Source organism: Perna viridis, chromosome 7 (assembly GCF_037379345.1).
Source record: "Perna viridis isolate PV_CMFRI_1.1 ecotype Kerala chromosome 7, ASM3737934v1, whole genome shotgun sequence".
Classification (NCBI taxonomy): Eukaryota; Metazoa; Mollusca; class Bivalvia; order Mytilida; family Mytilidae; genus Perna; species Perna viridis.
In genome coordinates this window covers 24,377,041-24,400,606 of record NC_142451.1, presented here as the reverse complement: position 1 = coordinate 24,400,606, position 23,566 = coordinate 24,377,041, and the positions used below count along the sequence as shown (strand labels likewise).

Sequence of the window (23,566 nt, the reverse complement as noted above, 5' to 3'; positions counted from 1 at the left end):
TTCCCTCTATTTTAAAAAAAGTCTATTGCTTTCTGTGTAATTTATGGAAATCTTATCCTTTCAGTAAATAAAAAAACTCAATTTCATGTTTTTAGAGAACATGAGTTTGTGATCTCTGAAAAATGACTATTTTTTGGAAACAAAGTTTTGCATAATATATTACACCTCTGGATCTTCCATAATAAGGTCTTATAGATTAAAATATGAAGACTTTATTCATTTGCATGGTATGTTTTTATATGTATATACATTTATATGTTTTAGGTTGAATTAACGGGTAGATCAGATGAAGATTTCGTGATTATCTACAACAGAGTACCTAAAACAGGGAGTACGTCCTTCGCTGGTATTGCCTATGACCTGTGTTTTAAAAATAAATTCCATGTCCTTCATGTTAATACAACGAAGAATACTCACATTCTACCTCTATCAGACCAAGTAAGTAGAAATAGATCAGATGCACACATAACTTTTTATCATTCTGTTCTCTTGATTGTAAAATTTAGATTTCAACATGCTTGCTATCACTTGCATTTTGACTCATCAAATTTTGTCTACCTTGAGTGGAGAAAACTAACAATTTATATATCTTCTTCCGGAGAATTTATTTGAAAAACAGTCTCCCCTCCTAAGAAAAAAATGTAACAGATTTTTCAGCTTCTATTGTGTGAAATGCTTAAGTATTGCATTACGATTGTGTTTCCCCTTTCCAGGTTTGACAGAAATGGTTGAGTGGGGGGATCCTTAGCACAATGTATCAGTAGTCTGCAACAATTTAATGTAATAACACTCAGTTTAAAAACATTGTTAGAACACATGTTAATCAAAATGACTTTTGTTTTGTTTTTGTTTTTTGTTTTTGTTAAGCTTAAACTTTAATTGATTTAATTGTGATGATAAAGTGTTTTCATGATGATAAAATGTCATCAGTAAAATGATTACCATATACAGTTTTATATTTGTAAGTAGTTACAGACTTCGTTTTATTATACAAATATTTATTAGGTGAAAGATATTTTTAAAGTATTCACGTAACTGTAATTTTTTAAATATGATGTCTATACATGTATTGTATTTTATCTGATATTGCATTGGTTTGGCAAATGTTTTCTATCAGATATGTGGCCGAGATAAATGCATAGTCAAATTCCACATTTCCCTGTTCATTATAGATATTCATACTCAATTAAGTCTACTTTTTTTAGAAGAAATTAGGCATTATATGACCAACCATAATCTTGAATTAGATGCTTTATCTATAATAATAAAGATCTTATGCAGCCAATAATGTTTGAATAGATAAGGTCAAGAATCTCCATATCATGCTCACATCAATACAACTTTTGTTTTAATCTCAATTCGTTCATGGTTTATAGATTTTACAATCAGTGTCAGATTACGAAGTTTTATACTCTAATCAACAAGCTGATATTTTATCAAAAATCTTGTTCATTGCCCTGTAAATATGATTTTGATGAAGTCTGGTTATCAGATTGTGCCATTATCAGTATATATTTATATACTGTTATGACATTTTATCAACTAAAAAATGTTTTGGTCTTAAAGAAATGTCATGTGCCAGGTGAACAAAAAATATTTTAAGTTTCAAACAAAGACTATTGTCGGTTAAAGAGCTTTTAATGCTCATGTTTATTTGTTGTACATGTAGTGCAGATTCTTCATCAAACTTTACTCCAAAGAAATATAAAAAATAATTACAACTTGCATGATTTTTAGTTAAACTTTGGAAATGTGTGTTAAGAGTGATGTTTTATAATGTTGTTTCAACATTGTTTAAAGAAAAGGTGGCCACAAAAACTAAGGGACTGATGATTGATGTAAAAGAAGATTGATTTAAAAAATAACAATGAAAATATTTGGTTAAATTAGTCTATTTCAGATAGGAATAGTTTTTTTTTCAAATAAAAAGCAAACCAGTATCATATCTTGTCTGCTTATGATTAATGGGTTTCTCTAAATACCAACAGACAACTTCAGATAAAAGTTGATGATCAGATTTCTACTGTGAAGTTGGATTTGTTCAACTTTCTTTTTATCAGAAGTTTCAGTAGAAAGCTCCATATATTGTTTCTTATTGATTGGTTGTAGATAATTCTTACAAATGAAGGTTTTTATATATTATTTTTATTTATTTAATGGTATAATGGTACTAAAATACACATAAAATCATTTTATTTTCACAATACGATTACTGGTTGTATGCATTACTGATGCAGTCCCAGAGTGCAGAAAAATTATTGTTGAGTTTCTTTTGACTAAATTATAGAAATTAGTAAACTTACATGTAAATAGACATGTTACTTTAGAGGAACTCATTATCAAAGTAAATGTATCAACATTATTAATCCTCAGGTTCAGTAAATTTGTTATGATGTTATGAGGAAATTTTTTCCTTATTTTATGTTAAATTTATTGTAGGTACGCTTTGTACAGAATATGACGAGATGGACAAGTATGAAGCCAGCTCTGTATCATGGTCATTTGGCCTTCCTTGACTTCTCTAAGTAAGTCATAGTGATCGAATGTTTTTTTTTGTCTTGTACAAAAATTGAATTTCATACCACATTCTTATTCAAAACTGATTCTGTTATGTATACTAGGATTTGTAAGATGTTTGTGAAAAGTCTTACAACATTTGCACTACGATTACATGCTAAAGATTCATTTTCTCATTTGTGCCATTTTGGATGTTGAAAATAAGCCGAAATCAGTGGCAGAGAAAATTTGACGATTAGCCACTATGAAGACTTAAGTATTTGATTTAAAATCAGATCTTACTGTTTCATTTCTCATTTTACTGTAAATTTACTTAATGATTTTGTTAATTTGTTAGCTTCTTCAGATCATCTGAAAATACAGCTGATCTATTCAAATAAGACTAAGATCTGGATCAGTTAGCCAACCAGATGCATCATCTTTGAAAGCTTGAAAGACTAGATGATTGTAACATTATCAAGTTGTATCCCTTTAGTGGCTTTACTTTACAGTATTTTTTTCTCATAGAAAAACTGGTTGAGATGTGCACATTAAATTGGATGCCTTTCATTGAGATAACAGACAACTGGACTTCAATCACATTACCCATACCCTTTTTACTTCATTGTTCAGTGACTCTCAGTTTTTGTTATAAAACATGCCCATTGCCTGGCATTGCTTACTAGCTCTCTATTTTAGGATACTTATGATAAAACTTTTACATAATATGGTCCATTAATGAATGATATTGTAGCATTTTAACTGATATCTAAACCTTTGTTACATCAAAAATTGTCTCTTCAAAAGAACTTTATGTGACTGCTTTAAGTAAAGCTTTTAATCTTATTACAATTCTCTAACCATTATACATACTGTAGCATTAACAATGGGTCTCTTTTCTTTGATCTTTCTTCATCTTTATATTTTGAAGGTTTTTTTTTTTACTTCTGTTTGTAATTGCTATAAAGGCAAGTTCAGTTGAGGAGTATTGATTCAGATCCTGAACCCTCCAGGTTGTTGCTTTTATCACTTGTTTTATAGGATTCTGAGGGACAATTTTAAGATGCTATCAGTTTTACTGTTAGATATAATGATATTTTATGGCTGTTGAAATTGATTAAAACTAGTATTTTATGTCCTGGAGGCTTACAGAATTTATTTTTGTTGTCATAAAATTTATTTAATATAAAAATAAAATGATTAATAAATGACCTAAGCTTTGCATTATTTTTCCAAGTTGATGATGCACTGGGTGGATTTTCATATAAGGAAAACATGATAATATATTTTTAGAATCTGGGGCAGATAAAGAGATTTTGAAAAGTGGGGAATGTTCTAGAAGGTTTCCAAAAAATAAGGGGTTTCCAGGCTATTATTTGCTCAATTTGCAAAAATTTTGCACGAAAAGGTCAAAACCCCCACCAGTCTGCCATTGAGAATTGTCATACCATTGTGTAGCTTCCATTTCTGAGTCTTATTGTCAGTAGTGTTATATTTTAAAACAGTAAGGATTTTTTCAGCTTTCTTAAAAAAAATAAAGTTGTAGAGGTATCACATCTACAAGAGGTCTTTATATAAAACTGTAATTGTATTGCTTTACGGTTGAACAGGATTTGGGTTCACTGGTATCAATTTAGTAAGGTAAATTTGGCCTGTAATTTAGATTCATGTTGAGAATAAACACCTTTGGCAAGATTCATTTCCCCTTTCCATCGGGGAGTCCTATAATTGACTTGGTTGTGTACTTGTTAAAACCTAACCTATCCACTAAATACAGACATTTAAGTCGTCTGGTATATGTCAATCTGACATAATTGTTCAATATTGTCATGTTTTTATTTAGATTTGAAGCTAATAACAACTAAATAAGTTATACCCCATGATCTGGACAATTTTTATGTGAAGTGAATACACTATAAAAAAAACAGTAAATTTCTTCAAGTTATCTAAGTTGACCTTCACTCTGTTAGATGATGGATTTGAAGGGTAAGCTGATAGCAAAGTAGATTTCAAATCTTAGGACATTTAGTCATGTTTCTTCAATTTAGGAGCAAAAACTTGCATGTAGAAGCAAAACACGCCTTACATGTCTTTCACGTCAAACAGCTGCCAAGTGTGCTAACAAGGGAAACATGCTTTCAATGCTGTTGATGAGATTAGCAAAAATGTTGATGGTGGTAAAGTTTTATCAAAATACCTCTCATTTTGACATCCTTTCAGTGGTAATTGTATCAGTATGAATTGTTGTTGGCAGCCTGAGAATACTGACACGATTCTGAACTGTTATTCCTTGCTGGTGTAATTTTTTTGTAGAAGCAGTTGTCAGATGTTTAATGTAAATTAAACGAAACAAAATACATAAACTGTTGGTCAAATGGTGGTGTTGGGTAAATGGTGTTGGGACAGTAAAATGTCCTTTTCATTAAATCTAATGACGAGGCTACTCCATGAAGTACTGTGCTTACTGGCCAAGGCTTTCATTATCATCTTATTGAACACGCTTAATAGAGAAAATGGACTGTCTATACCTTCAAAATGCATCAAAGGGGGAATGGGGCCCATTGTGATTTTGAACTGTCCATTCCTACTTTTTGAACTGTCTACATTTTGACAGTCGGTTCTTAATGAAACCTCTGACTGGCATAGCTCAGCTCATTAGACTTTCCCTCCGAAGTAAAACATACTGTTGTTATTCTAAAATCAATTTAAGATAGTACAGTATGTGTACAGCAAATTATATGATTGATATTTTTGTATTTGATAAACAGGTGGTTGATGCCACTGCTGGTGGACCAATGGTCCCTGTGGGTATTCACTAACCTAGTAGTCAGGCAGGTCTGACCTGGAAATATATCAGATTTTATTTATCATATTGATCAAAACTTGCAGTATTCAAATTTCAATATAACTAAAACACAGAGGCTTCATTCCTTGCATTGCACATGGTAGAAACTCTTGGTGATGGATTAGGCTTCCTCTTTAAATAATTTTGGTTTTGAGTACTTCTTGTATACAAATAATTTTCAACTTAAATCTTCCTATTTAAATTCTAATGCTGCTGATGAGAGGTAACTCCTTGAAATGTGTTCAGCAAAATGAAATTTGTAATATATATATGATTGGTATTTTTGCTTTCTAAAAAAAAACTGCTGCAAATCACTATGCTAATATTGTTTGATCAAATACTCAGGAAAGAACTATGTCTTTTCCTTATTCCATCCAAGAACTGTTTTGCCATTGAACAAATTTTTGGTTCATCTTATTGGTTGAATGTAATATGTTTGAAGTTGCTTTATATTCTGGCAGATATTAGAAAAATAAGAACAAGAATTCCGATTGTAACACAGGAAAAATTGTATAATAAATGCAACCCTGTTAAGAAATATTATGGAAATTTATAGTTTTAATGAAAAACTTATAACCAGCACATGCTTTTCTGGTGGTTTTGAAAACATATTGAATCATTAAATTATACAGGAGTTACAGGACTTTGTTGAATTTCCTCATGCTCCTGTATAGGAACACTTTGTTGATGTAACTCTTTGTGGACCACTGTACAGATTTTTGTTCAATTTTTGCAGGATTGCTACCAGAAAGCTACAATGCGTAGTTGATCATATGGCAATGTGATTCTGTTTCTACAAATTTTACAAGAGTTATGGGACTTGTTTGGAGTCGTAGGGGACATATGGCTATGCATAGAAATCTTGTTATTAAACAGACACTACAGTAATATTAGGGATGAATTTCATAGTAGAAACTTATGTCATTTGACTTAAACAGATGGTAAATATAGTCCTAAACTTTGTAGGTAGCAATTAGGTTTGAAGTTAATGTTGATTACTGCCAGTTTCTTCAATATCAATTTATTTTACAGCAATGGTTGTTCTTTGTGTGGGGCCAAATTAAATTTAACAATTGACATTTTAAAGACATGGCTCCAATAATAACACACAGAAAATCAATTAGAAACATTTAAACATGGGCAATAAATATCAAGAGTTATTACCATAAATAGAAAAGAGCTCATCTTTAGGGTTAAGTGAATTGATGTTTTATAAATATTGCTTCCACAGTATTTAATGTTTTCATTTGTTCTGTTCTCTACCAGAATCCAAATAATTTAGGGTATATGACCAAAAATGGAATCAGTTAAATTGTATCCTGCAGGTTTTATTTCTTTCTCATTCCACCTATTGTTGAAGCATTAAAAGGAATGAGAGAATTATGTAATTTTATTGGCATTCCTTCGTTTCTGATTGATGTGTTTTATTATCTAAATCCATTATAGATGAAGGATTGTGAAACTATTCAATAATCAGCTTCACAGTGGCATTTGAGAATGTCATTTTTCACACAGTTTTTGGCTGAAATGGTTAGAAATTTATAAAGACTAAAATATGATCTAAAATGGTCCTGTTTCAATTCTTAGATAAACTTTTCTTTGGTAAAGCTCTAATAGATGGGCAACAGGTCTGAAACCAGTTGCCTATCTCTAGTTCTTTACCAATATTAACATCTGTTTCATCTTGAAACCTGTCAGGTTTTGTAAACCATTTTACAGTTTCATTCTCTTGAAAAATTTGTTGTTTCCTTACATTCAATATTTGGTGTGTTTTTTACTAAAAAAATTCATAAAATTAATTACAATAGCAAACATTGTACATTAAAGTTATACAGGAAGGATATAGGTTTGCTTGCATCCCGGTGATATAGTTAACCTTGGGGCTAATGTTTTCACTTATGGCAAATTTTCTGCTTTTAAGTGTCAGTCTCTGTAAGAATCCAGCAGTTACTGAAACATGATTTTACATACCCCACAATTTGATTGTGTCCCTTCAGAATCAAGGAACGAGGACAAGATTTTCCAAATCATTTTAGTAGAATTAGTTATAAATTTATTGAAATGTACTGCAAATTAGCATTTCAGTGGCAGATATAGTAAAATAACTACAGTTTTCTCACATTCTAATGAGAAACCTCACCTACCCTACAATGTAGGAATGGAAAAGTTCTTATTTCAAATAGAGAAAAGACTTCCTTAAATGAAAGCATATTCTCAGATCAGTGGATTTTAGACATGTAATTTTCCAATTTTGCCTGATTATTATAAAGATTTGTACTGATACAGTTTAACAGTTATGAACAAAATTATGTGTCTGCTCTCTGCACAAATACACCAGTCCCAGGAAAAAAATTCAACATATTAAGAGGTGCACTCAATATGTATACAAAAGTCAAAATCTGTACTAAGTTAGAATAGTATTGTTAAAATACTTCTTGAGTTTCAAATAACACAAAGTCCCTAAGCATAATGGAATCTAGGGACTATAATAGGCTTGCTTTCACCATTGGTGATGCAGGTGAAAGTATCTTGTTTACTTGTGACGGTATTGACAAACTGCAAGGTTTTTACTGCCATTATATGAATTAAACTTCATGGTTAATGTGACTGTGATGTACTCAGCTAACCCGTGGTTTAACAACTTTTACTGGTAAAACTGCAAAACTCAGCAGATTTTTTGGCCAATTATTTTGATGGTGAAAATTATGTTTTAATGTGTATAAACCATTAGTTGTATATCAATGATTATCTGGCGAGATCTAGAGAACTAGACTTGTTATCATTCCTCTAACTTCTGGTTTTACTTTGAAAGTTGTACAAGATTTGTTTTTTTGTGTTTCTCCTGTCACTTTGTATTTTAAGTTGATATATATTAGGTATGCGATAGCTCTGTAAAATGAGATTTGGTTTATGATTACACCTTTATTAGTTCATGTAACTTGTCATGTGGTTGCCCCTTTTTTATTACAGCGAGTTGTGAAGTTAAATTCAGGAAAGACAATCACCTAATAAGCTTCTTCAGGTAGTTAAGTAGACAATTGACAAAAAATTGGACCTGTTTATCAAGCTTAGATTAAAATACCTATGAAGTTGTAAAAAGTTAAAATGTCCTGAAAATTGTCATTTTTTCAAGGGAAGACCAACTCTATTTCACAAAGTTAACTATAGTATTCGCTGTAAGCCTGTAAATCAATATATACAGAAATTTCTTCCTTCTGTTGTTAGTATTTATTTCAGATGAACTTTCAATCTTGATGTCACAACAAGAAGTTGATTCATAACATTTTTGGACTTACCGGGTACTGGCTTAATCGTTTATTGTAGTGTTTTAAGGACCCTATATTTACACTGTTGTCTTATTTAGGTGCCAAGTCACTCTGGTTTGAATCTGAAAAAACCCTATCTGAATGTTATGTATTCTCAGTATGAGTGGTCATCTTTATTAACATTTAAATAAGATTAATGTGGCTTAAGTATCTATATAAGTGTCCTCTTAAAAACACTGGATAATGCAAAAACTCTATGTCACTACTATTACCTTGACTTCATACAGTTATCACTTATATCCAGAGAATCTGATACAAGCTTTGTTAAATGTCTAACTATTGATTAGAGTCTATAATTAAACCTTGCATACTGTTAATCAGAATTCTAATTAAGTTTCTAAAGGCAGACATAATAGCTGTAGACATGGTTGGAATACTGCTTAATGATAATGCCAAAAAAAAAAAAAAAATGGGGAGACACTTTTTTTCTTTTTATACAATCCTATGAAATAAGCTTTTGTCAAATGAAGTTTATGTTTTACACTTCCAGCCAAATTTGGGTTCTGTAGGTCTGCATTTTATTGTTAGCACTGAATGTATAATGTTATTGATGTTCCTGTCTTTCTTTAGTCCTCTTTTTGTCATTGTAACCCTTTTCTAACTATTGAACAAAATTTAACAAAAATGGTACTAGTATGTAGTAAAGGTTCAGTATGTTGTTGAACATATAACTATCCCTCAAATTTTGTGGAGTAATGTCCTTTTCAACTTAGTTTCTTGAAGTACTCTCTTGTAATTCATGAAAATATAAATGAACTGAACAATATGGTTTAATAACTTAAAGAAGTATCAGTGTAATTATTTTTTTAGTTTAATTGGTAAAACTTGTATTGAAAACCACTGAAAAACTTACACTTGGGCAAAAAGGAGAACAATTTGTGTTCCTTAAAAAAGCCAGTCAATACGACCTGTGTTTCTCTAGGAAAATAAACTTTAATCATGTCTTTTTGATTAATTTAGACTAAGTTTTGCCTCATATGGGATATAAGAGTCAACTCTTGTCTCCTAGTTTTCAAGCCTGTAGCTAATTAGGTTGAGTCATACCACAGTAATTGTCAGTTTGTGATTAAACTTGGCTGTAAATTTTAATTCATAACAGTGAAGCTGTCCTCTGTCGGCATGAAATTGTCTGGCCATATAATCTTTAGAATACAGTGTACTTCAGCATGTAATAGATGAATTAAAAAGGCAAAGTGTTTGTTTTACTGGTACAGTTGTACCTTAATTACATGTACTTGTACCAGGCTACAGTAACTCATTTCTACATTGACATCATTTCCTGTGCCTGATAGATGATACATCATCCATTTATATGAATTATGAAAAGAAAATATACCAAATATTTAAGGATCAAATCTAGCATGTCATGTTCAGTGACCTATTGACCTATTGGAATTAAAGCACAGGCTACATATTTTGCTGTAAACTGGTCTTTTCAGGGATGTAACTGATTTTTCTGTGTTTAATTCTTTTCCTGTTATTTCATTTTCATGGGGAAACTCGCTCAATTTAAATTGTGCAATTTCTACGGGATTGATGGACACACATCTTAGCAGGACCTTAAAGTAGACAAGATTCAAACTATACACTTTTTATTTCCACATAGTCAAGTGAATTGATGGACACACATCTTAGCAGGACCTTAAAGTAGACGATGTTCAAACTATACACTTTTTATTACCACATAGTCAAGTGAATAAAGTAAAATGTGTACATCATAAAGGAACCTCATCAGGCCTGACACTTTTGATTCAATTAGCTCAAAACTACAATGTTTCTGTTTGAAAAATTTTTGACAAAGAAGTACCCAACCTTGGGTGCTGGATAAGTAATCTTTTAATTGACTTAGGTGACTAATTAAACAAGAGCTTTAACCTGCCAAAGAATACTACTCAACTCAAATAAACTATGTATACAAATTAACACAATTAACTTATTTACCCTTTAAATCCATAAAAAGCATTTCTCTTAAAAAAAATAATTTTTAATAAAATTTTAAGAAGTTAGTTTAATAATAAAAATTCAAATACCAAAAATAAAGACTAGATTCCCACTGAACTCTTTAAAAGAGTATTTTGCACAATTTTAGAAGTAGAAGTGATCAAAATTAAGATTCCATGCAAAATGGATTTTTCCCAATGTTTTGGAAAAAGGGTAGGTTTGCCCCCTACAAATCTGCATGTATTTACTGAAACAGTTTCCATGCTGTTATTTGTGTGACTTCACTATACTTAAAAGGATTAAAAGCAAAGTTTGTTATTTTTTCTGTATTTCAAATCAGAATTATATTGAACTATCAACTAGCAAAATCTGACTATATGTCTGCTCACAAAAATATTTGAAATTTACTGTAACTTTATTTCAAAGTTTTCTTGTATTTAGGTAACATGTTAAACTAAGCATCCTATAGTTTGTTGCTTCACATTGATCTGGTCATGCTTTATTTCCTATGCTAGGTTATCACATTGCTTTGAAGACTAATTATTATCCTAAGGCTTCATTTTATTATTTTATCACTACCCTTTGTTTTATAAATAATTTAAATTTATTCTGTGAGTTCAGAAACTTTTGCTTTTTTCTAAAGCTTTTTATCATTATGCTCTTGTTATAAACTTCAGATTATTTTACAATTTGTATGGTAAAGACTAGAAGGTATTTCACTCTTGTTACAAATTCCATGATATATCATCTTCCAGTGTTGTATTGCTGGGTGTAGAAACAATTGTTGCTACATATCTGCAGCATTTCTCTTCATGATTGATGCGATTCAGCAGGTGCGACCACTTACAAAATATGTTCTGTTTTGTGTTATAGATTTTTATGTAACATTAATTATCTATTATCAATCATATATCCTCATTAAATGCCTTCATTAGTATCCTGCATCAATCAAATGAGAGGATTTGATATATAAATCAGGTGCTTGACAGTATATCTTGCTACTGCTACTTGTTGACTCTGTTGTGCCAAAGTTTCTGATAAAAACAGTTATTCCTGCAAACCTGCACAAGGGATGTTGTTTGTTAAAAAGCATGTTTTTTTGTCACCCTCCACTACGTGGAAGGGGACATAGAAATACTAGTGTGTCCATCTGGTCACATTTGTGAATGCAACTCCTCAGAAAACAATGGACAAATTTTGTTCAAATTTTGTAGGATTGTTATTCATCATTTGTAGTTGATCATTGTACAGCCATCTTGATTTGGCAAATTTTACAGAAGTTATGGGACTTTTGCACTGTACTTCAGCATATTTTGCACTGATATATTGCTACAAGATGCTTGTTTTGTTTTGTTTTTTTTTTTTGGGGGGGGACACACTTTTAAGGCTGGTTATTTTTTCTTGATTTTGAGGCTGTGAACCACAAAAGGAATGGGTTACTCAGCTTGTGTGAACTTAAGTTATCCTACGAGGAAGATTTAACTTCAATTAACCAACTTGTTTTTGTGTGCAGTTCTGCCAGAACAAGTTTTCAATATTTTCTGCAAAAAATTCATTTACTATTAGTTTATTGATAAATAATAAGCAGACAGCTATTCACTTGTCACCAGTGAAATTGACTGTATGAAGCATGATTGATAGGGAGCTATTTATGTATTGCACCATATAGAAGTAAGGTTCTGAAAGGCAGTTGTTGCTTGTGTGATTGTTCTGGAACTATTTTTGTACAGCTTCAATCATGTAAGAATATCTTCAGAAGAAATTTGGGTAGTCTGGGGCTCATGGTTTAGAACTTTGAACATGAACAAGGTTACGAAGAGATAAAGGCAGTCAGTCTAAGGATGATAAATTGGAAGACTTATTCAATAATTTTCTTCCTGTTTTGAAGAGCCTTGGGCAATGCGGAAAAAGAATGTGAAAATTGTGATTTTTGGAAATAGTCTACAGATAGTCATGAGGGCATGGATTTTTATGCAGTATCTAAAAAATAATTTCTAAGGGAAATCCTTGATGAAGACCATAACAGTTTCCATTGAAGTCCATGAGGTGACCTCTAGATGACTAACTTGATACAGTAGAGTAGACATTTTTATCATTTATGTGCAAAGCTTCAGATGATATTTCATGTCACAATTTGGAAATTTCACTGCTGATATTTTGGAAATTTTGAGCAAATTTCTCTTTGTGAAAGAGCCAAAATTGGACCCCCCAAAATGGTGTGGAAAATCACTGCTATTTAAATTTGGTTACTACTATGAGTGCAAAGAATTAGAGAAATTTTGTTAAGGGTACAATGTGATGCCATTTTAGTTGAACTAGTGTATTTGTGATTTTAGATGCCAGTCTATGGCAGACTGGCATTGGTGGGAAATCCTCACTGTTCATAGAAGGCCCTTACTGTCTTTTGCTATCCAGGTTTCACATTTTGTTGAGGGTTGTTGTCTCTTTAAAACATTCTTAAAAGTCATGATCAAAACATAGTAGTATTCCAAATGTCTTAGAAATCTGCCAGAATCTTAGAGGGACCAGTCATTTCTGATGCCAACAAATCAAATGATCATTGGAGCCATCACATGTAAAATGTGGTTGATTGATACACCATTAATACTGAGGTCCCAATCCAATTAACTCACAACCCAGTATAACACTTTCACATATTGACCCAGCAAATTAATCCTTGTTACTCATATGATTGAGTTTTATGCTTTTCCCAAACAAGGCAATAGATATTTGACTGTTCATAAGAAATGGTAATTTGACATTTGATAAAATGGATCTGTCAATGTGTACTGAATTTTCATTTGATACTAGATACACTAGCAGCCTAATTGTCTAATTTTCGGATCTAAAATTACAACACCAACTTTTACATAAATTATTCTTTGATCTGCCAGTTTTTTTCTACAATCATTATATATAAGAAACAGTATTTTTTTAATCATTACAATTGACCTCAAGTGTGCAACTTTTATAGGTGCATAAAAGGAATAAAATTGGGCAATAAATACAGAAATAGAGTTTGAATTTCAAACAGAAATAATGATCTAGGCAGGGACATGTCTGAGGGCACACAACCAAAGAACAAATGTACTGAATGTATTTCCAGTTAAAAACAGGAGTTCTTTGTAATCTAATTTATCATGCACTAGAATACCTTCCAGTACAGAATTTTTAATTTTCATATTAAAGTTTAATATTCCACCCCTTATATTAATGAAATTTATGTCACAAACAATTTATCGAATGTAAAATTAAGTTTATTCAGCAGGACACTTCAGATACCCATTAGCTTAATTTTGTAACATTTAAAAATTGATCTTGGCAATTTGATAAATTAGAACAGACAAACAGACAGTTGTTTAATTTGGGTGTGAGTAAATTTCTACTTCATTATTTTATCAAACAGAATGAAGGGATTTCCAACATATGTAGTTTTTATGCAGTTTACATGTTAGCTTTATTAAAATTATGAAATTATAAAATAAACATTGTAACACTTTAATTTTTATCTACTATTGAATGTTTCTGGGTTCAGTAAGGGTGATCTTCAAGTATGTGGGAGTAGGGTTGTGGTTGGAAATTATATGATGCTTGGAAATTTGTGAATTAATAATAGAATTAAAGACTGATATAGTTATGAACATTTTTTAAATAGAATCTGTGAATAATCTAGATTTCATATAAAAAAAAAATTTTTTGTCCTTTTTTAAGGGGGAGTGCAAGCAGAATATGCACCAGATTTAGTTTAATTGTTATGCTGATTTTGCAAGTGTTTCTTCAAGATTTTACCTTTTGTTCCACAGAAAAGTGTGCATACTTGGTAAACACTGTTAATGAATTGAAAACTGTTTTATGAAAAAAGAAAGGAAATGGTGAGAACAAAAAAATTCTGGAGTGTAAGTTTTTGAAAGAATCAGGCAAAATCAGAAACATCAGAAACTTACATCTTAAAAAATCCACCAATCTGACAATACAATTTCACTCAAGGATGCTTTCTCTATTTTAAAAGACCATTATTAGATCTTTGTGTCACTATATTTCAGTAGAATGTTAGAAAAATAAGGTTTTTCACAGAGTTATCTGTCGAAATTGGTATCATTAGTTTTGAAGTTGTCTTTGGTACACACTATTTTACTGAATTTGCAGTACCCATATTTAGTATATCTTTCGTCCAAGTTTCTTTTTGTGTAAATTATATTTTAGAGCAGGAGGTTTATAATGATCATGGTTTCCATCAGTCTGTTCGTCTGTTCCCACTTCTTTCCTTACAGATTACTGCATGTCAAAGCCATTCAATGTTTTGACAGAAGCTTGTTATTTTGGGATCTGATTTCAGACTGAGCACCTCAATTTCCTGTTTGACAACTGTTTATATTTTGACCATATGGTTTCTGTAATAAGCTTTGATTACAGTTGCTGGTACCCTTGTCATGTAAAACATTTCATTCACAGAAGATATATTTTCAAATAAAATATTTCTCTCTCTAAAGGCCCCATTCATGTGAAAAATTTAATTGTATTTCTATTAGAATAGCACATGTTGCTAGAGGAAGTACAATACTGAAAAGCAATCATTGAAGTATTTTTTGCAATACAATGAAAGCTGAACAAACACACTGCCTGACTAACAACAAATATTGACTGTAGGAAAATGATGGGTTGATCAATCATTTTTGCATGTTGCATAAAAATTTTTAAAAATGAATCTGTAACTGAATGAGAAAAAAATTGCCTTGTCATGACAGCTTGTAATCCATTCTTATAACAACATGTAAAATATGTAGTGTCTTGTTGCAGTAAAAAAGTGACATCAGGTCATTAAGTAAAAGTTGTTATACAACAAAATAATGCGTCAAATATTCAACAGTAAAGTTTATAATTGAATAATGTTGTTATTAACTAATGTTTTCTAGTGTGAATAAATCAAAATAGATTCCAGCCATGAATAAAACATTAACAATATCTTGTAGTAAGATTGAAGCATGTTTTCTTGCCTTGAACAAAAAATCTTCTCCTGCTGTGATTTTTGTATTTTTGCAAGGATGAACAATTTTGAAAATGGCTTTTTATACAGTTTAATTGTATTTGAAAAGTTGATTGCACAGATTGGTAATTTTGATCCCCGTAATTTTTGTTTGAGTTATGCCCCTTTGTGCTTAAAAATTTCCTGAAATACTCCTACTTAAGCAGATTGTTAGCACAACTCCTGTAAAATTCACTGAAGCATATATATGTTTTACTATAATCTAGTAAGAAATGGTGGAATCACTTTTTTTTGTAGAATAAACAACTTAAAATGTTTTTTGTCTTTTCCTTTTTGATTTTCTGTTTGTTAATTTGAATGGAATTTTTAACAGCTGCAAAAATTCTTGCATTTGTAGACTGCCTTTGTTATCTGGTTTGTTTTCCATGTGAGTGGTCACATTATATATTCTTCCTAAGTTACTGTACAGTAAATATATACTACCAAGGCTGGAATCCTCAATAATGTGTTGTTACTGTTATCCTATTGTATGAAGTAAAAATCTGTTCGATGAATTTTAAAAAAATTTAAAAAAATGTTCAAAATGCTTTAAAGTAAACGAATGGTTCATTGTTTGTGTATTCCTTTTCAGATTTGGTGTAGCAAAGAAACCTCTGTATATCAACATTATAAGGAACCCCTTGGACAGGCTCGTGTCCTACTATTACTTTGTCAGATATGGGGATGATTTTAGACCCAACCTCAAGAGAAGGAAAGCTGGCAACAAAGAGGTATAATTTACATGTGTATTTGATAGGTCCACTCTTTTGAACTTAAAGTTGAATAAAAAACAAATAGTCAAACTAAATTTCATCACAACAACAAGCTTAGCTGCAATAAATACAGTTCTATCCTTTTCCAATGTGTTTTTGGTGTTTTCTACAACCCCCACACTTATGTGTGACTTCCAACATAAGCAACTCGGCGGGTGTTTATAGAAAGGCAGAGGATGCTTACCCTACCGGTGCACCTGGTCCATGTGCCCAGTTTTTAGTAGAGTCCGAGTTGCTCATTTGCTTTTGTTACTTTGTATGTATGATTTTAGTTACTTTATGTTCTTTGTTGTGTATTTCTGTTTTCCATGTCGGGTCTTTGTCCCTGGATTGCATTCTTTTGATTACTGCTATAACCTTGGTTCCCTTGATTACTCTTCCAAACTACTCATTGCCATACTGTAGTATCTTGAATACATTAGTTTCATGTTCTTTATTGAGATAGAAAAGCCCAATATTTCCCATGCTGTAATCTATAGATTGTCACATTGTTTGATTAATTAAGTGAATTACTTGTAATCTAACTCAAAAATTCATAGCATATGCATGGAAAAGGTGGAAACAAGAGTTATGTCATGAAGCTGCATGGTTTCATATGTTAGAACTGTTGTCAAGATCTCTGATTTAGAATACAATCAGTTCCCATTTTTTCTCTATTATGATTTTCATACTTTACATTTTTTCCACAAATTTGCATCATTTGCATAAATTGTAGTAGAATTTGTTAAGCAAATGTTCATGTAAACATCAAGATCATTCGCTTTTTCCCAGAAGTCAGTGGCTTATATATCTCTACATTTCATGCTTTATTATCTCTGAACAAAGAGTTCAAACCTAGTTACAAGCTTTAGGTACAGGTGGTATTTAACAGAAGGGAAGAAAAGCAATTAGATATAAGATAAATGAGTGCAGACAATTTCTAACTATTCAGAAAACAGATATATGAGTAAAACAGGGGTGACTTGACAATGAAAATGAATTGGTGTTAGGAAGTCCCTCTTTTGTCATAGATAAGATATGGGGTCAAATAAACAATAATATGTTGACAGGTGAGACACCTTCCTTTTAACACCTGTACTCTACCTGTCACTTCAATAGGACACATTTCTGATCTCTGCCATAGATAAGAATAAATCTGTTTGCACCCACATGAAATCTAAAAATCTTTACCCTGAAGTAAATCTTTTGCATGAAACAAATAGCTTGGATTGAAATTAGTTTTCTTGTTCTAAAATAACCTGCCGGGTTTTACAATAGAGCCTGTTTGTAATTATCAACATTCATTTTTGAATCTTGTACATAGATGGAGAAATGATAAAATTAATGTAAGGATATTAGCTTTTGACAGTAGCTCTCTTGTCCTTTAAATTTTCCATTATGTACTAAACTGAATAGAAAGCATAAAGAACTGATAGAAATGGAAATTTCTTCATGGCAGATAATAGGAATCAAACCTGAGTGATAAAAATGGTGAAATTTAAGACATTTCACTTCTCAGACCCCACCTTGAAAGTTTTAAGTTTCATTAAAAGAAATTAAGAGTTGTAACCTTTGGTTATTGTCTGCATTTTTGTTATCAGTTTACGAATTTCCCCTGACTAGATTTGAACTGAAAAGTCGCAAAACTTAAATAAGTTGTGGTTGTTTTTGCGTGGGCATTTTTTTAAGTTTAAATTTGACCATTTGTGCAGTTTTTGCTTCTATCTTGAAAAATAGAAGAAACTTTATTTAAAGGGAAATCAAGGAAACCAGAAAATCAATCAATAATATCACAATCCTGTGATAACGACTAAACAAAGAAGATTAACACACTGAGTATTATTTCTGTTGGGTTGACAATTAAAACGAAGCTAATGCAGGGTCAAAACCTAAAATTTTGGCTTGGTTCACCACAGCTTCAATTATGGTAGCCAATATGTATAGTTCTTTACAATCACTGTAGAAATTTTAGTAGTCCACACAAAATTTTAGGGACCATTGGTTTATGGGCCCTTGCAAATTTTAAACTCTGTCAGATGCTTCTACTTGGAGTTCCCTTTCACATAGATTTGGTTCTTTTGCGTTTTACTTCATTGCTTGCTACTATCAAAACCATTATCAATCATAATAAATAAAAAATCTGCAATAAAACAAACAGACAATTATTTACTTGACAGAAAAAAAAGGAAATAATTATTATTCAGATCAATATATACCATTGAACTTCAAAGGAAAATGAAATGTGCATTCCAGTAGATCAAAAAACATAATAACTTTGTTTTGATAAGAGAAAACAGTTCAGTGTATCAAAGCTATTAGAGGGTAACTTTTGAATCATTTACAGCTAGCTGAAATAGACCTGTTCCAATGTCAATACAAATTTAGGTAGGCTGTTGAGTAATTTAAATAGCTTTCTAGGTTGAAATCTGCCCTACATTATACCAATATGTCCTACTTAACTACCACAGACCATCTGTGTGATCTTTTGGACACTGTCTTTTAATTTTGAATAGCTTCCAACTATGATGGTGGATGGAAAATTTAAAGGTTAAGTTCATTATATTGACAGCTATTCAAAATTAAAAGAAAGTGTCTAATAGATCACACAGGTGTTCTGTTGCAGTTATGTAGGACACATTAGTATAATGTAGGGCAAATTTTTAACTACAGAGCTTTTTTAAGATACTCATTAGCCTAGCTTGATTTGTATTGAAATTGGAACTGGTCTATTTCAACTAGCTGTAGATAGTTATCTTGTTCATTATTAATACACCAACCAATTACAGTTGGTGCTATATTGCAACACTTTTCCTGTCTGTCAGTCCACCCATTACACTTTTCTGTAACAGAATTGGAGGGAATGGTTGGATATTTGGTAAATTGCTTTGATGACTTGTGCTTTGTCTATTCTTTCCTTGCTTACTTTATTCTTATCTACCATACACTTAATTTGTTAATTTGGCGGAAATGTAGTGTAGGGGTATTCTTAGCACAATATAGCATGCAACATCTTGTTCAAATCTTGATCCAAAACTCACCTACTAGATGGTTTTGTGCCTAATGATAAGGCTGGTAAAAAATAAACAAAAACTCCTCATAAAGTGCATGTGTTTCTAGAAAAGCAGAGGATGCTTACCCTATCGGTGCACTTGGTGTATGCTCCCAGTTTTAAGTGGCGTCCAAGTTGTTCATTTACTTTTGATAACTTTTATGTATTATTTTAGTTACTTTACATTCTTTGTTGTGTTTGTCTGTTTTCCATGTCTGGTGTTTGTCCCTGGATTACATTCTTTTGATTTCTGCTAGAATCTTGGTTCCCTTGATTATTCTTTGATATCACAGGACAGCTTCATTATGAGACTTGTACTTGAGAAGAATTTATCTTATTTTATTATTGTTTGCAAGATTGAATGTTTCTCTGGAAAAGAAGTTTTAATAAAACTTTGAATCAAGATCTATACCACATCCTTTAATTATGCTGGAACAAGTGGGGAAAGATATAAATAATTGAAAAAGGAATCATTCTAGAAAAAAAATTCCACATTCGTCAATCCCAGAAAGGTACTCTTACTCGGCATATTAAGTCTTTGGTGTGGGGCCTGGGATTTTTTTTCTGATCAAGTGGGGTGAAAAAAAAGTATTCCGACCCAAATTTTGCTTATGGGCAAAGTATGAAAATTTCCAAATGGATTTCTTTTGTTGATAATAATGGTAGAAAAGTCATGTGGCCTGCATGACAATTATGCTTTAGGATCTCAATTTAATTTCATGACTAACATTTCTCAAACATTTATTTCTAAATAAAGGTACTTACTTTAGGTAGTTAATTTTTAGGGCTTTTTTTTTTCATGCTTGCGAAGTTTGCATAAATGTGTTGCTCACAAAAACAAGTTTGTTTACAGTAACAGGTCCATTCAAGGAACATCAGAGTAATTTGTTCTTGCAAAGACAAATGGTCATAATTATATCTAGGTGCCTATGGAGTGTTCCTGGATTTAGAACTTACTTATGATGTTACATACCTCATTGATAGCATTGATGAATATAAACATAAACTTCATTAAGGTTTCATTAATACAGTGTATGTTGATAGCATTTCTATTACTGATGTTGGAGGTTTTCCATTGTGATGATTGAAGAACTGTTTGCTATTTTTCTTAACTTTGGCAGATAAGATAATATCTTCTCTGCAATGTTATAACTGGTAAATAAGCAAATATCTGTACATGGATATGATTGGATTATATGAGATTTACTTTTTTGGATCATGCACGACCACCCCTGATAGGAATTCTATTAGCTGATTACCAACAGTGTTTGTGGTGGAGCCCACCCTTTGGGATACCTGACCAAAAAACTTGGTCCCAGTATGTCTTAATAGCTGGGAGCTTTTTTCCCACTCTAACTGTCATTGGTATGATGAGATTTCGTGTATAGAATTTTATACCTTGTAAAATAAGGATTGTAAAATTCATTGTTAAAAAGATACTACAACAGGTACTTAAGGCTGGGTATTTGTATAAACTGTAAAAATGTCAAGATTTTATAGGACTACCACCCACATTTAGAAGTAGCTCATATATTATGACATAGAGCTATTGGTTTTCATAGTAAAATTTCCCCAATACTAAATGAAAGAACTATTTATTACTTGATTAGATTTTATCTGTTTTCTGATTGGCCTAAAAAATACTTTCAGGTCACGATAAATCATGACAGTGACTCGAATTCACTTAAATACTGTTCATTCTTCCACCTGCAGAAATAAAGCAACAAGTCTAGAATTTCCAATGTAATTTTTTTTTTCCCCTCAGTATTTGAAGGTTCTAACAATCTTAATATTTCCACCATAGAATGATCCTGTGTTAGCTCCACTTGTGATTCTCTGTGATTACCAACAGAACAATTACTTGTACTACATTATCTTACAATATGTTCTGTGTTTATTGTTGTATGATGTCTTTGATAATATTGCTGGTCTTTGAAGTTAATAATTAATGAACATTACTTTATGTTTCTTGACATTGAACAATAAACTTTATGATGTCTGAAAAATAAAACTGAATTAACTCGAAATAAAGTTGTTGACATGTGTATCATATTATTGAGTTATTTGAGCTGTTATTGTTATGTCACATTAATGTTATTTTCTTTCAATTTGTGATATCTGTTTTGTATTTGAGTAATAGTCTACTGTAGTCTGAGTTTCTGACAGGTGTATTAATAAAAACACAATTACTTACATAATGGAACTTGTCATAATATGACATATGAATGTTTAGGTCCAGTTTCATAATACATCTCAAATTGAGATTTTCCTCAAATCCTTCCTCAACTCAAATTTCTACCCATCAGATAACTTAAAATAGATAATTTGAGGAAAAACACAGCACTTATGGAAATTCTCAATGTCTGATTTTTTTTAATGAAACCCAATCCAGTTCTTATTGGAGGTTTATCAGGTGATTATCATTTAATCAAGGGAATACCAACTCTATTTCCTGAAGTTAACTACATTTCTCTTTATAATACCAGACCAATAAATTCACCTGTGTATTCCAAACAGCTTGTCTAATTTGACATACTGTAGGCTAAAATTGTGTCAGTATTAGACAGTTCCAATATTTCTGATTTTTGCATTTTTTTCAGCTGAGATTCTGTATACTGCCTCTGTATATCTTGTTATGGCTTGTTTGACCACGATTATTTAAAACAAGTGTCAACTGTTAAAAAATAAATGTTGACTTCAAAGGAAACAATTATATGTATACCCAAAACTATTCATGATAAAAGCGCTATTTAACCAGAGGATGGAGTGTTAAATAATAAATCATAAATTCAAACTTTTAGAGAGTTTAATGTAAATAACTACCTTGAAGTAACTACATAATTATTTCTTCTTTCAGACATTTGATGAATGTGTAGCAAAGGGAGGTAATGACTGTGATCCAGTACATCTCTGGCTACAGATTCCATTTTTCTGTGGACAGGATAGAGAATGCTGGTAGGTTTAATAGCATGTCAACATTTCAATTTATATTTTTAACTGTCCCAACAGGCCCTTTATCTTTATTTTGGAGACTATAGTGATGGAGCATCAGTGATATCCCATATATGTAGAGGATCTGAAACATGAATGGGTCAAAATTGTTAATTAATGCACATAATTTGGAAGTGGTGGTTTTTAACCCACACACAGAGCAAGTGTTCTGGGAAGTAACAAAAATTCACATTTGTCAAAACATCATTCATAACAACATGACCCTCTGTTTTCACCACAAAGTCCTTATTAAAAATATGTGTATCTGACCCTCATACATAATAGACAGAACCTGAAATCATTTTATGAATCAATCTAAAGGGATTGACCTGTTCAATCCTTTTATTTTGGTATTGAAAACTTACTGTTTGAGATAAGAGCATTGCTCAGAATGCATAGCTTTTGTGCCAATATAAGGTTCTTTAAATCACAATTGATTGACTATATAAACTAGGAAATGTTCACTACAAATCTAAACATCAGTCCATTAAAACATGCATAAAGATGGTCCATACAACAGGAGTATTATGTTTCAGCTATCTCTTATATAATGTTTCATATTGCTAAAATTTATTTGGCTGATTTCAGATCTTTGACTTCCCATATTTTTGAAATATTGATGTAGACATTTTATGTACTTCATAAAACTCACTTTTAATGAGTCAGCTTGTTTATTGACAAGTATAGAAAAAGATAATAGGTTTTTTGTGTTAGATATTAACTATGCATCTTCATGATTTTTAACATTTTTATCCATAATTGATCAATTATGGGGAGGAATTTATTTAAGTATCAGAATCAAATTACAAGGGATGAAAGTCATTTGCATTTACTATTTTTTCAATCTGTAAGAATCAGGCAAAATTTGAAAAGTAATGAATCATGCTCAGAAAAAAAAAACACATGAATTGGACAATGTGGGCAAAAGCTTATGATCTATTAAAGACAAATTGACAGTTTGTTCTTCTCTTATAAAAGTGTCAGAGGATGCAGAAAAGCAAGTTCAAGTTAAGGTCTCACTAACCACTTCCGGGTCAAATGGCCACCCCTCTATGTAGTACCAAAAACACACTGAACCTAGACATATGCATTGTAAGTGCATTATTTGTGTGTATTATGATTAAAAGTAGTCAAAATAAAGCT

At 31.4% G+C, this 23,566-nt stretch overlaps 1 protein-coding gene across 2 annotated transcripts in view; it reads left to right on the top strand.

Moving 5' to 3' along the window:
* Window positions 1-23,566, top strand: part of LOC148611928 (heparan sulfate 2-O-sulfotransferase 1-like) — a 47,917-nt gene that overhangs the window by 15,628 nt on the left and 8,723 nt on the right. For both annotated transcript variants that reach the window (XM_088592940.1, XM_088592939.1), the window contains 4 exons: window positions 265-438; window positions 2,440-2,525; window positions 16,224-16,362; window positions 22,290-22,387. In XM_088592940.1, the coding sequence (XP_088449066.1) occupies window positions 265-438; window positions 2,440-2,525; window positions 16,224-16,362; window positions 22,290-22,387 (497 nt within the window). The remainder of the gene's footprint in view (window positions 1-264; window positions 439-2,439; window positions 2,526-16,223; window positions 16,363-22,289; window positions 22,388-23,566) is intronic.